This window comes from Falco punctatus (assembly GCF_963210335.1).
Source record: "Falco punctatus genome assembly, chromosome: 6".
NCBI classification, from domain to species: Eukaryota; Metazoa; Chordata; class Aves; order Falconiformes; family Falconidae; genus Falco; species Falco punctatus.
This window is the reverse complement of record NC_137585.1, coordinates 18,060,687-18,075,631: the sequence shown is the minus strand read 5'-3', so window position 1 is coordinate 18,075,631 and position 14,945 is coordinate 18,060,687. Positions and strand designations below refer to the sequence as shown.

The 14,945-nt window shown below is 39.4% G+C and overlaps 1 protein-coding gene across 12 annotated transcripts in view; it reads left to right on the top strand.

Annotated features, from left to right (window-relative positions):
- The window catches only part of ABCC9 (ATP binding cassette subfamily C member 9), a 75,223-nt gene that overhangs the window by 11,696 nt on the left and 48,582 nt on the right, over nucleotides 1–14,945 (top strand). For all 12 annotated transcript variants that reach the window (XM_080392152.1, XM_080392151.1, XM_080392149.1 and 9 more), the window contains 7 exons: nucleotides 140–281; nucleotides 650–771; nucleotides 1,778–1,944; nucleotides 2,640–2,882; nucleotides 9,064–9,258; nucleotides 12,009–12,173; nucleotides 13,738–13,893. In XM_080392152.1, coding sequence (XP_080248278.1) covers nucleotides 140–281; nucleotides 650–771; nucleotides 1,778–1,944; nucleotides 2,640–2,882; nucleotides 9,064–9,258; nucleotides 12,009–12,173; nucleotides 13,738–13,893 — 1,190 coding nt within the window. The remainder of the gene's footprint in view (nucleotides 1–139; nucleotides 282–649; nucleotides 772–1,777; nucleotides 1,945–2,639; nucleotides 2,883–9,063; nucleotides 9,259–12,008; nucleotides 12,174–13,737; nucleotides 13,894–14,945) is intronic.

Here is a 14,945-nt window from a genome sequence, read left to right as displayed (position 1 = left end):
CAGCCCCCATAGTCTTGTGGGAGTTTGTATTGATTGTATACTGTTAAGTGTGACTTATGGATTAGGATGAGGAATTGATAACCAGATCAATCACTGGCTGGCTATGCGATAACCTTCCTCTTTCACTATTATTTCCCAGGCTGGGGAAGCCAAAGCTCCAAAGTCCAGATTCACCACAATACCTGGCTGCACTTCCCTGGACACAACCTGCGGTGGATCTTGACATTCACCCTCCTGTTTGTACATGTGTGTGAAATAGCAGAGGGCATAGTTTCTGACACGTAAGTGATGGTGTTTGGTGGGTAGCCAAGCTAATTGCCTTCATTAATATATAGTGTTAATGTGTGATGGGCTGGCTAGTAGGGCGTAAGGAGTTTTTTTTCCCCAAAAAAGCTGGGGCATCATTTCATGAACTGTCCGGATTTTAATGGGATGAAGATGAAACAATTGTTCTTAGCACTTCGCTGTTTTCCCCTCAAGCTATAATGCAAGTAAACATTGGCAACAGTTCAAGCATTTGTATGAAAAAAACTTTTTGTCTCTAGGAATGTCGGTTTGTCCGCTCAAATAGATTAGCAGAACACCTAGGAATGTAACAGTGGTGAAAAAAGACACCAAATACACTAATTTATACCTTATTTCTTTTCAGGCAAATGAAATCTCGCCATCTGCATCTCTTTCTACCAGCTATAATGGGATTTGTGGCTGCCACTGTATCCATAGTTTATTACCACAATATTGAAACATCCAACTTTCCAAAGTTACTGTTGGGTAAGTCTAAGTCTGATATTTATGCACTCTTACAAAACCGAGAAGCTTAGCCGAAGTCAGCTTGCATAGATTGAAGAAGATGGTGAAATGTGTGAAAAGGTTAAGAAAGAGAGAAGTAATTCTCTGCTTTTTGAACTAGTAGTATTGTAGGAGTTATTGCACTTTTTACAAGGTACCTACTGAAAACTGCTTTCAAAAATTATGACAAAAGGAAAAGCATTGTATACCTATTGTATTTCTAGCATGAGCTTTTGGGTATTTTTTAATGCTGCTCATTCTTTTGAGGCAAAAACTTGTCTTCAGTCAAAAAGACTATTTTAAAAGCCACTTTTAATAGCAATCTGATCACAAACCATCCTGTGCAGATGGCTGTTGTTTCTCAGCATCCTTTGCAATTGATTCTGAGATTACCCAGTCTACTGTCTCTGTCAGGGGATGGCTAGAAGAATTTGACTAGAAATTGCAGGATAATGTTTCATACAAGTATACTGTCCAAATCACCTGTAACTCAACAACCTGGATGAGACATTGACAGATACAAGGCAGGATGCAGGAAAATATTAAACTATACCAACTTTTTTTTCAAAATGATTGTATTTCCATATGCTCACCTGGGATGCACCCTGCTTTTTCAAAGAGACAATATGATATTTGTCAAGTTAAGTTAATTTCTGTTCATTTTAATAACAAAGTTACCCTTCAGATTACCTTCTAGTGGACTCTTGTAATTGTGTGAAGACCCACCATTGTGGATCTCTTTAAAGGCAAGTGGCCCAGGAAGAAAAAGAGTGGGGAAAGGAGGTGCAAAGCAAATTCTGTGAACCTGAGTCCCTAACTTTGGCTGACATCACACATCGCCAGCCTGCAGGCTGGTGCTATAGAGGATCACTGTGCCTGCATTGCACTAAACCATGGAGTATTTCTGTCTGAGAGCTAAAACTTCTGCAGCACTGGTATTATATTTTAATTTATTTTTTTTAATTATGCATGTGCACCTGTTTTACAGCTCTCTTTCTTTACTGGATAATGGCCTTTGTCACCAAAACGATTAAGCTTGTAAGATACTGCCAGGATGGTGTACCTTTTTCTCAGTTGCGTTTCTGCATCACTGGAATTATGGTCATTCTGTATGGGCTGCTGATGGCTGTGGAGATCAACGTCATTCGAGTTAGGGTATGTGGTTTATTTATCAGAATCTGAAAAAATATCAGTAGTGCCTTGGGGGAATGGAAATGGATATTTAGTCCCAGTAACTCTGGCTTGTGCCAAGTTCAGTCCCAAGGTTAGCTTAGCCATATATGTCTGGTTAATTCTATAGAAATCAGTGGGACCTGGCATCTCTTTAAAATGTATGTCCTTGATGTGTACCCTGGACTTGGTATGTATGTGTGCCAGTGTATATGTATACACACAGAGAGTGCATACATATTTGTATAGATAGATATACATATTTGTGCAGGTAAGGGTGTATGTGCGTGTCTGTGTAATCTATACAGTATCTGCTATGTTAATGCAGATAAACTACATATGTAGGGAAAGTATAAGTTAACATATGTTCTTACCCATGATAATTTAACATGTAAGTATGTCCCAAGAATTATTTTTTGTTGTTCAGATAGAGATAAGTGGTACTGGTAGGTTACAGAGCTGTGTCCACGTCCCGTATTGCTCAGTTTCCTGACAGTTGCTTTGTCAAAATAGAAATGCTCCTATTTACATGCAAAAATATATTTAAATGCAATGTATAATTACCTTTAAATGTAAATTGTATTATTGTTGTATTATATTGTATTATACATAATTTTTACTAAAAATTACCATTAATAATAAAATTCCTGAGCACATGCTGTCTATTTTCCTCTCTCCAGAGGTATGTTTTTTTCATGAACCCTCAGAAAGTAAAGCCACCAGAGGATCTACAGGATCTGGGGGTGAGGTTTCTGCAGCCCTTTGTCAATTTGCTGTCAAAGGCAACTTACTGGTGGATGAATACTCTTATTATATCTGCTCACAAGAAACCTGTGGATCTGAAGGCGATTGGAAAACTTCCAATTGCAATGAGAGCACTGACAAATTACGTTTGTCTCAAAGAAGCATATGAGGAACAAAAGGTAACTACAGATGTTCACGTCACTGTTTGGCCTTAGAAACTATAGTGTCGCTTTGAATTTTTTCTGCTTCTACAAAAGCCTAGTTTTAGGAATGTTTAACTTAGCACTGTCTGTTCCAAGGTGAAACTTGGCTTAGGAAGTTGCAATCTAATGGTTACTGGTTTTAAGTGAGAGAAGGGAGAGTTGCCAGCTTGAGAGCAACTGGAAACTAAACCCATAACACTGATCACTTGCTCGATCTCATTTTACAAGTGAAAGCTTTGTTTGAAACTTTGTTACTTATGACAGCATGTTAAATTAGAAGACATTCTGTCCATAGTTCCAGCTGGAATAACTCATCTTCACTTTTTTCTCCAGAAAGAGAAATAGCCAAAACCATACATCCAGAATAGCCAAAAAATCGGTGTCTTAACAGTGTTCTAGTCACCAGTCCATAAGGGCAGCTATGAAGGAAATTAACTCCATCCCAGCCAGACACAGTACAGAAAACATAGTTGGGCAAACTCATTACATAGGGCAGGAGTTTCCAGAGAAACTTCTGGATGTATCTAGGCAAAACTGTGGTGTTTTATTTGTGCTTAAAGCTGGTGGTTTCTGCCAAAAAAAAGAAAGATTTTGTTTTGCAGAAAGGAGGAAGGATTCAAGTGCCTGCCTGTCTGATTTGTATGTACATGCCGATTCTCAAGCATAAACAGAGGCATTCATACAGGCATTCAGAGGCCACTTTGGAAAATGTAGCATGTAGGAAAAAAGCATATAAATCCTATTCCTGCACACACCAGATAAACATGTTTCCACGCATTGTATGGTTTAGAACTGCAGTTCAAGGGGAATCTGTGAGAAGCAGCTCTCTGCTCCCAGCAGAGATGGAGCTAGAGACTCCTTTCTGTGCTCTCTGAAATGAAACCATAATCAATACAATCTGTTTTAATAGATTTAGGTTGATTCTCCTTCCTTTTGTAGTTGATGCTCACAAAGTCTAGAGACTAGAGACCAAGACTCTGCTGCTTTAAGCAGAAAACTACTGAGTCATAGGAACCAAGCTTTTCACACCAAAGGAGAAGTGCATCCCTTAGGCCAGCTCCTTAAAGAAGCATTTGGTGCCTAAATCCTACTTAAAGAGACAAGAGTCTTAGGCACCTACATGCGCCAAGGATTTGAGTCCCTGTGCCATTCCTCATGACAGTCACCATGACTGGGAGCAAGCATTCTTCTGTAGCTCATTTACATCTGCAGATACCATGTGTGTCTGCACAAATACGCGGTTCAGATGCCAAAAGGCAAGCTAAGTGTGCTATTGCTCATGTGCATGAATGCAAACTTTCAGTGTATAGCTTCCCTCAGCGTGCATCATGCACCTATGAAGACTTGCAGAAACGTACCCATGCAGCAATGTTTATAAAGCTGGCTTACAGCAGATATTTTGGTTTCTGTAGTTGTTTAAAGTCTTGAGATTACCACAGCCTCTAATAATCGAAAACAGGCTGTAACCCTAAAGTAAACTGATATTTCATAGATAAAGTTAAACCAGAAGGCTAAAGACAATCCAAAGAGACAGGCAGTGGAACTTGCTGCAGGTCACTCCCACGGAGAAATGTGTTGGCCTGTGCACGGTTGGGTCAGAAAACAGCTATAGAATTAAGAAAATTCTTCAGGTTGAAGCATGGTCTGCAATCGGGAAGAGATGATATGTCACTGTCTCTGCTGCCAGACTGTATTTTACACTAATGTTCTGCAGCTGGTGAAGGGAGCCCCCTGGATTAAGTGGGGTTACCCTGCCTGTGCCTGGAGATAGCTGATCTCAGCTGTGCTCCATGGCCCTGCAGAAAGAGAGCTTCTGCCCCTTTCCAAAGCTGCCTTATCACGCCTTGATGAAAGACGCTGAACATGACCATGAATAATCTGTATTGTAAAATGCCTTTGAGATAGCTAATGTGACATTGTCTTGCTATCCTTTCTGCATGCTAAGAGAACTGAAACCAGCTAAGATTCTCTACCAAATAAAAGCATGAGGGAAATGAGTCAGGTTAAATTTTGCTGACCGTTTGCTCAAAATCACTGTTTACTAAACCTGTGTCCCAAGCATACAGAAGCATAAACTAGAAGCTCTGAGATTAACTTTTTATGGCTGCTATATTCTGCTAAAATAGAGTATTGCCACTTGCATAACCTGTGAACATAGTCTGTGAACATTGGGTTCAACCTTTTTTTTCCTTTAATGTCAGTGGACAGCTCCTGAAATACATATTCATCTATTTAGACAGAATTGTTCCAGCTCCTGCCGTAGGAAGGCTTGCCCACTGACATGAGACCTAAGCTAACACTTCTCAGTTGACAAATCTGAATTTGCTGTTCTGTTCTGGGGTTTTTTTACATTTTCAAATTTTCACTGATCAGTTCTTAGCATTATGAATACATTCACCACTCAAAATTATTTAGTTAAAAGTAATTTTTTTCAAAACATCAATTTAATTTTAATACTACTTTCTTGTATATAGAATTTTAAAACCAGTTATCAGTATTTTTATTATAATATTAAGTATGAGACAATACAAGGCTAAATAACTGGTGATCAACATTCTAATTAGTTATTAGTCTGGTAATCACTTCATTTATTGGGGTCATTTATTATTTATATTATTTAAAGAGATATATGTTATTTATGGGTCATTTATTACTGGTTTTGTAGATAGTTTGTGTTTGGCAACACAGCATAACACAGCATATCATAAGAAAACAACATGGCATATGTTCTTTCAAATTAGAAGATACTATAAAACTACAGTTAAAATAAGCTCCTTTGATAATTAATCTTACTTAAATATGCTGTTTGAGTTTTTTCCTTAACAAAGTTTTGCCAAAAAAACACATTGCAAGTGGCTTTCCATAACCCGTTATTTCCTGACATCAGTAAATATTCTAAAAGATGGACTTGCTGTATGTTTTTGCTTTTCTGGAAAGTCTCGTATAGAAACAGAAATACCTCATCCTATAGTATTTTTGTCATACCTGTCTAAGAATCCTGGAGAAATTCTAATTGTAGATAGGAAGGTTGCTTCTGCAGAATAAGTAGTGATGCACATAGGGTTAGACTCGACCTTAAATTCATATGTTCTCTTTAATACACGGTCAAAGTTCCTACTACATTAATTGATATTTTTGCTGAAGAGAAAGAATTCTTTAATAAGATTAAGAAGCTAAAGTAGTCCTTAATGATATGCAATGAAACTCTCACAGCCAAATTTTGGCTCCAATGTACTGTATGTGGGTAGTCCTTGTCACATAACATCTACCCCTCAAAATTTGATCCTGCTTCTGATGTTGCTTGACTTTTGTTTTGGTTTCTGTACAAGCGATGTAGATGTTTCAAACCACATACTAATGCATCATACATCACATATCCCCAAACAGATTTAGTGCATTGATATTACATTTGCTTTACCCCATCAACCTAAATCCCAAGTAATTTGCCCTAAGGGTCAATAGAAAGCTTTTCTTTTGGGATGGGATAGCAAAAGCAACTTTTGAAGTCCGGGACCATTAGTTTCCTATACCTGCTGTTCACATGCCACTGTGGATCTAACCTGTTACGGCAAAGAGAGGAGGAAAGAAAGTGTGTTAGCTAGAAACCAGAGGGAAGAGCATTGCCCCTCAGCAGCAGGCTGGCATGTCAGCTCCAGCACTAATGGAACAGTCAGATTTCCATATTTACTGAAGCATACCTTACAGGTGGCTTGATTTACCAGCGAGTGCTGTCTCACTTGCCCTTATTTCAACTGTTGAGTGCCCATGGTAGAGAAAATTACAGTGATTTCAAAGGCAGGTGACAAAGGCAAAGAAAACCTAAGCAAGTGCCATAGGTGAGAACAGCAGTCCAGCCTGGCTGATTAACACAACAAATGCTACTGACCATTCTAGCAAAAATAATCCTTGCAAATTTAAACGAACACTGAGATGCACAGTTGTGTAAACTGATTAAGCTCATACTTGTATTGATGCAACTGTCACCTGTCTTCAGTACAGCTCCTCTCCTTTTCTTTAACTGGGTAATTTTTAACATTATGTTTTAAGATGTTTCTTCTCACCTTCTAGAAGGAAAGTATATCCTTCCAACCCCCCATGCCCAGGAGGAGAAGCTCATGGCTTCAGGTGGCTTCCCAAACCACAGAGGCTTAAAGGGACTGGGAAAATGCAGGAAGTAATCATTTTGTAATAACATTTTTCTGATGCAGAAAGCCCAGACAGAGCTTTTTATTTAATTCTTATGACACTGGCCAAACTTTCAGTTGTGGATTTTCTGAAACATCAGTAGTCATCAGAGAGCTATAATGAGTGGTGATTGACAGATCATCCTTCAGCACCTAAATAGAGGATAGGGTTGGCACATACAACGTGCCATACTGCAAGCCCATAACACTGGGCCTCAAGAACTATTCTGGAAAAAAGCTTAAGACTGGAAGAAAAATCTATTCTTCTTTCTCCCCCCTCCTCATTAGATACTTTAGCTAATTTAAAGTCCTGATCAAAAAAGAAGAAAAAATGGCATTTAGCAATAGACATTATTAGGTAATTTAATTTAATTTAATATTTTTGCCAATGAAAAGTAAATAGATTTCATGTAGTGATGACAATTCTGTCAATTGTAGTCGTAGTGAAAATGGCTATTAAAATAGTAAAATCTTTTTAAAGAAATAAGGATTTGTCATTGCCATTTACCAAATTCACACTTAACTGAATGCCCAGAATAGTATGTGCAACTTTTTCCAGAAGATGGTTGATGTGTTTTCCTAATAAGTTAGCCAAGCTCCCATCAAACCGTTAAATGCGGGTTGTTGGTTTGAGGAGGACAGCAGTGGCTCGTGCAGTGCATTCTGGCTCAAAACCCAGTAGACAATGAATTCAGAGCCTTCTGCCTGGGAAGGTCACTTGAGGCCCTCCTGCTCTTCCTCTCCTCAGAAGAAGCAGTTTCATTCTCAACACTTTCGGAAATGTTAGCTCTAAATTGTCCCCATGCTTCTTATTTCTCTGTACCAAGCTTCTTGGCATTGGGTATGACCAGCCTGGCCTGAGCTCTAGAAGCCAGCACACAGCTCTCTGGCCCTCCTGTACACTTGTACATTTTTGGCACCATGCAGATATTCTGTCCCACAGTTGAAGTGGCATAAAAGGAAAAGGCGAGAAAAGAAGAAAAAAGACCTGAGGCAGCCAGGCAGAGCACAGCACACTTGCTTTTCTCTGGTTAATTTGCTGGGGCAGGGCGTTGTTTTTACTGGGCTATACTTAAAATGTCTGTGAACACTCAAGAGGGCTTGGCTTGGGTTACAATTTACAGGCATCTGTGCTACTTGAAAATTGACAGATGCTTTTTTAAAGTGTCAAAAGCTGCTGCCTGAAGTGCAAGGAAGCACTCTGCAGACCGTGGATCTGTTCACTAAAACCCTTTCTTCTTTAGATTGAAAGGACCTCAGAAATACCAGAACTCCTCTGACTAGATAAAGAGATAGCTGCTGGCTGGTGGTTTAGGGCGAGAGTTGTGATACTGCATACATTCACAGAACTGAAGGCTAGAAAGGACCCTTATTTGATTTAATCTTACCTCCCAACATAGCCTGTTACTTTCATCTTTTTGAGCACAGCAATTAGAGATCAGCTGAAGTGTGTCTTCCTGGGAGGCTTCCAAGAGATAGAAAAAAAAAATCCAGATAAGTTAAATTAAATGATGTTGTTGTAGGTGTCTGTCCATGTTTATTCCTTCAAGCCCTTTCTCACATCAGAAGCCTTTACTGGATCAAGTGGTTTCACAGCTACTGTGAAAGCCGAGATTACCCCTTTGAGCAAGGGGTTGAAAGGCCAGACCTTTTCCTGAGTGCACATGTGACAAGGAGCTATGGCTACGTGCCAGTGCGATTAATCTGTGTTTGCATTCCTGCATTCACAGGTTCAGGAAAGTGGTAGGATTTAGAGGTGAGAAACCACAGCTACCAAGTGGAGGCAGGATTTGAATTTGCTGTGAAGAATGGCTGAAAACTGTTGATATCTACAACATGTTTGCTACCTCACCTAGTCCAAAACACCCTTCAGGAACCATTTGGGCATCCAGACAGAAATGAAATGGAAGTTGCTATGTAAAGCCAGGGAGGCTGCTTCTTGTTGCGTTGATACCTGTTTCTCTGTTTTCCAGAAAAAGGTAGCAGACCAGCCCAATCGGAGTCCCTCCATATGGTTAGCCATGTACAGTGCTTTTGGCCGACCAATTCTTCTCAGCAGCACGTTCCGTTACTTGGCTGATTTGCTGGGTTTTGCTGGGCCATTATGCATTTCTGGCATTGTCCAGGGCTTCCAGAATACAACCAACAATACAAATACGACAGAAAAGGTAACCTGACAACATGGATTGAAAGACTTTGTTTGGTAGTAGTTCTAGATTCCTACCAGGTATTGAATTTGTCTGGCTGCATGCTTTTATACATCTATGACCATCTTTGTATTATTTCTTTGTTTCTTTCAAGCAAATTATTTTTTTTTTGTGAATGACAGTCAAGTTATAAACCTAAGTAGTGGAAGTCTTTGGTATGAATGTGACACAGGTAGCGGAGGCTTCCCACAGTTGCCCAGCTGTCTGCCTCTTGGTGGAGTCATCCCAGCAGTTCTGGGGGGAAGGAATAGCTTTTCTGCTCCTGTGCAGCTATGCCTCTTCAGTTCAGGCAGGACACCCGCTGGTGGTGCCTCAATGATGCATGCAGCAAGGGTGAGTCTAGGAATTTTGCTTAATTTCTGTCCATCTGTCCATTTGTAGTCCACTGACAGGCTTGAGCTTTCTGAAATCTGTTTTCCACTGGGAAACCAAGAGTAGTCACTCCCTACTTGTGACTGATTATACTACTTGTTGCTGTGATGAAATGCATTGGCTCATGTGAGAAGTTGAGAAGCATCCACTTTATTCAATGGCATTCTTGATACTAGAGATGCACAAAAGATACTAGTTCACAGATCATTTCAAGTTTCACCAAGACTGAACTTTTGGAGATCACCTCTAAGCACTGAGCAAGCCTCTGATACAGAACATTTTCTATCATAAGTGAAAGTATTTATTAGTAACTAGTGAAAACGTACAAATTATTTTACTAGCTGACAGCAAAGAAAATATGATGAAGGAATTTTCCTGCTTCTGTCTTCTACAGAAACATCTCCATACACTTTATGCAGTAAATGTTTTGTACTTGAATGAGCAGATAGGTATGTAATGGAATAACGTATTCCCCTCCAGATAAAGCATTTGACTGTCATCACTATCCAAATATCATCTTCTTGGCTGCTCACTCCTGACATTCATTTTCTTGACTGAATTTGGCTTTAGACTCTCACTCAGCCATTGTACTGAAGGAGAGTTTAATTGTGCAGCTTATCAAATAAAACTCTTTATCATCCTTGAACCTCCATGTGTTGGATTTGAACCACGGAGTTAAAAGGCAAAGTGCATATTTTGCCTTCAAAAATGGGTGTTTTTTTCCATTTTGAGCAAACAAGGTATTTAAGCTTGAAAATGTTCATTTCTGGATCTCGCATTTAGGAATATGTACCATGTCTACTTCCTTTATTTTTTTGTACAATTCAGTGTAGTGGTTTTAGTTCTGTTTTTTTTTAATTTTAATCAACACTGGCTAAAGGGAAGATTAAAATAATTGGAGAACTTGAAACCACTCCAAGGGCCTGGCTTGCTGACAGCCACTGTTTCTCTTGGATACATTTCAGAATGCATTTCTTATGGATTTTGATAAACTTTCTCTTGGTTGTTCTTGGTATTATGCATTTCTCCTTTAGATTCTCTGTAGTTTAAATTAATGTGAATTAATATAAATGTATCCTTATTCCCCCATAATTTCTGAGAACTCTAGATACATTGATAAAGGTACCTACAAATATTATTTTATTATTGATATCCCCAGTATGTAAACATGGGGAAGTTAGACGTGGCAGAACATTAAGAGAAGAGTTTTCAAATATAGTTATCTAACCACTCATGCACTTAAGCAATCCTCGTTTCAAGGAGTCTTGGGCTGGTTGAGCCACTTAGTCCTATTATTTCAGTGGTATTTAGGTGTCTTACAGACATTGGGGCTTTTCAAAACACTGTTGGGTGCTTACACACACATTTTGGGTGTCAGCTGCCTGTGGCAGAGGGGGTGTGTGTAGTGGAGAGGCTGGGATCACTACAGTGAGGTGAGCCTGGAGGTTGGAGCACCTCTCTCCTGCCTGCAGTCTCACGGTGGGTGACAGAAATCCAGAGTGATGAAGGAATCTTCAAGAGGATAGGCACATGGTTTACTTTCCAGTATTTCCCAAACCTTTCATCTCAGAAGCAGGCTGGGTATTTCAGTAGAACAGGCTTTTTCCTTTTTTTTTTCCTTGTAAGAATTCCAGTACATCCTGCTTCCAGCTGGATCGGAAATACCGAAGGAACATCCTTCCTTGGGGTATTTTGGTACATTTGTTCCCTTTTCTGCCTGAAACAGAGCAGAACAGTGAACATAAAAACTAGAAAGTGAAAACAAATAAGTGATTTAAATAAGATTTTTTTCCCCATTGAGGCATTTAAACCTCATTTTGTGGGGAACACTGGCATATATACTCATATTTTATTCAGAATTCACAGGTATCATAGACTATATTTCTGGAGGGAATTTTTTCCGTAACATGCAAATGCAACATAAGTAACTAATCCTATAGAATAAAGGATATTTTCTTGCAGTTTCTTTGTGGCGCAGGTTGAATGAGCTTTATTTTCTACTGAGTAGCAATTATTTCCTACAAATCACCAGAATTCAATGGAGAAACTAAAGATAAGGACTCACGTTGATCTCATTGTCCCTGTTCTGCTAAAACCAATCCGTTTTAGAACTGCTAAAAGTTAAGATCCTTAGTCTTTGGAACATGAATGGAGTATTCAATTTGTATCCAAATGATTTTGGTAACATAAGGCAGTGAGAAATCTAATTTCTATTACTTTCCCATAATACCATCAATAATTTTTATTCTAATTCAATGACTGGATTTTCTTGTTTCCAGTGTCTCAAGAACGTACAATCACTCCTATGGCACTTTCATAATTCTTTCCTTTCTTTTCAGGTGAAGGATCCATCAAATTCATATCTTTCCTCAGAGGAATTCCTCAGGAATGTTTATGTTCTGGCAGTTCTTCTCTTCCTGGCCCTTATCTTGCAGAGGACATTCCTGCAGGCATCCTACTATGTGACTACAGAAACAGGCATCAACCTGCGAGGTGCTTTACTGGTGAGCAAAGATGTTCCCATGGTTTGCCAAGAAATTCACCAATAATAACTTGAGCTTTGTACTTTCATTTGTCTTGTTCTTTATCTGAAGACTCAGTTAACAATTGTTCGAGAGAAGATATGCACTGTATTTTTATACAGAAAACTGGAAAAAGTAGTTATCACTGACATAGCCAAACTAATGGCAGCAATTCCTTTTGCTAAAAACTAAACCCATCATACTAACATGTAGAAGTTTAACACTCACTCTGTGCATATAAGAACATACCTTTGCAGATGATGTTTAATATATGAAGATAAGCAGTGTCGTTTTGGCTCTGCATCTGCTTTGTTCATTTGCTTCTGCTGGTTACTTCTGCTGACTGTGAACAGAGTCATCTGCAGCGTATCTTTGGCCGAGCTATGTTTTACGGGAACGTTGCCAACGTATTGTGAGTGGTGATTCTGGATATTTATGCCCTTTTGCACAGAGTGCCGTGGGATGGGACAGGAGTCATTCGTCTGCAAAACTGTTGCTAAACCCAGCATCCATTAACCCTCTGTGAAAGTCATGTTTATGAACTGGAGCCAGCAGCTCCAGCTCAGAATGTGGGTGGGTTGTAGCAGGGATCTCCACAGACCAGACTCCACAGACAGCAGCAGCACTGTGTGCAAAATGGAAGCTGGAACGGATGCTTTGCCAGGCGTAACTAACCATAGGAGTACCATCTTGGTGTGGAAACTTCTTTTTTTTGTGCACACTGTGATTGATGTAGCTCTTTCAAACATTTTCTGCCTTCTCCCAGGATAGATGGTACACACTATCTGTGAAGAAAGAATACCTGATTATTTCCTTGTGCTTTTGTGACTCCCACTTGCCAAAATGGGAACTCTTAGGACCATATGGAGCTGATGTAATTCGCCATGGTCTGTAGGCATTTCTGATTAATTCTACAGGATCTACCCTACACATGGACAAAACAGAGAAAAGAGCACAGAATTATTTTAAAAACTTCCTTGAAGCTGCAGTGTTTGATATTTGGTTATAACTGTGACTGGGCTCACAATATTTGTCTTTAAAATTGTGGTAGATACAAGCCCTGACTAATTTTAAACACTGTTAAGTTCCTACAGATTTTATGGAAATAGGTGGCCAGGTAAAGGAGAGAAACCCAAAGGAATACATACCACCCTGATCAAAACTTCATAGCATGAGTTTAACTACTTTATCAGAAACAAGGATCTCTTTGACAGGCAGTGTCACAAAAAAGCAGGCCCACCAAATGTCTGTTAAAAAAAGATCTTTGCCCAGTCTCCTGAATTTTGACGTTTTGTTGTCATTTTGTTCTGTTTTAGGTCTGCATTAAGCAACAAACCTTTTAAGAGGAATTGGAGTTTTTTAAAGTCAGTTCTCTCTTTTGTGCTTTCTCTCACTCTGTCTCCATCTCTCTCTCTATGTCAGGTGAGAGACTGGGAGAAGGGCTATCTTAAGTAAAGACTGATACCACAGTTTGAAACGTCCTGCTGCTGCTGTTGTTTTGTAATTATATCATTTTCATATTTTCCATTTTATTCCTTTCCTACAGGCAATGATATATAATAAGATCCTGAGGCTTTCTACATCCAACTTGTCCATGGGAGAGATGACGCTGGGACAAATCAATAACTTGGTTGCCATAGAAACAAATCAATTAATGTGGTTCTTGTTCCTGTGCCCCAATCTGTGGGCAATGCCTGTTCAGGTAGAGCATCAAAGTAAGGGCCTGATTTCAGTGATCCTCCAAGCTGGTTGAAAAGAGTATATGTCTGTGAGACTACTACCAAATCCAGAGGGGAACTTGGACTTCACACTCATTTTCCAGAAGACTAACAAGCAGAAACGTGGCCCATCATCTCCTCTGAAGGCGGGGAGGTTGTGTCTCCGAGGGCCGGTAAAGAGAGAGGATTTTTTTGAGCAGAATTTCCATGTCATGGATGTGTCCTGTGACTTTAAGAATGATGACCTGTCATCCTCTCCCTGCTCATATTTCTTCCACTACTGGCACAAGTCATTACTTTTATTTCTGCCACATGGCAGCAGCACAGGCATCTGACCAGTGCTAAGTATTGCATTTGCAGTGTGCACTCCTAACTGTGTTTTGCGGCAGGAGCAAAAGGCAATTGAATCCTGCTCCGTGACTGACAGCAGCACCGACAGTGCGCTGCACGAAATGCTCAGAGAGGCTCTCATCTAAACAAGCTTAGTTACTGTAAACATCTGGTTCTTAGCAAGGCTGGGAAAGTTCTGTAAGAACGAAAGGTAAAAATTATTAGCCTGAAGGAAACCTTCAAAAATGCTGTATGACTTAATGACCTAAGCCATGCTGATTTTCCAGGACACTTGGACTCCTGTAGCACCTTCAGAATTTTAGCTTGGAGTGGGATTGGCCTGGTCCTTTCCTATGGGTAATCTCACTGACATTAAACAACTTTAAAAAGGCACAAAACCTACTCTTCTAGCAGATTTGTTTTGCTGAAATTCCTAGAACTGTATCAGTAATCTTTGATAATAATTAACAATATTACTACTACTAATGGATCAGGTAGCATTTAGAGAGTCATAAAATAATTTATGGAGAAAAAGACAAAAAAGTTTACTTGGTAACAGAAATTAGAAATAATACAGACAGTTTCATTTTAAGTCATTGTTTCACATCCAGGTTAATTTGAAAGTGTTGCTGTTAATACTTCAAATGTTATTAAATGAACAGCTAATCTGATTGCTGTGGCTGGTGGATAATTATATGTAGCCTAA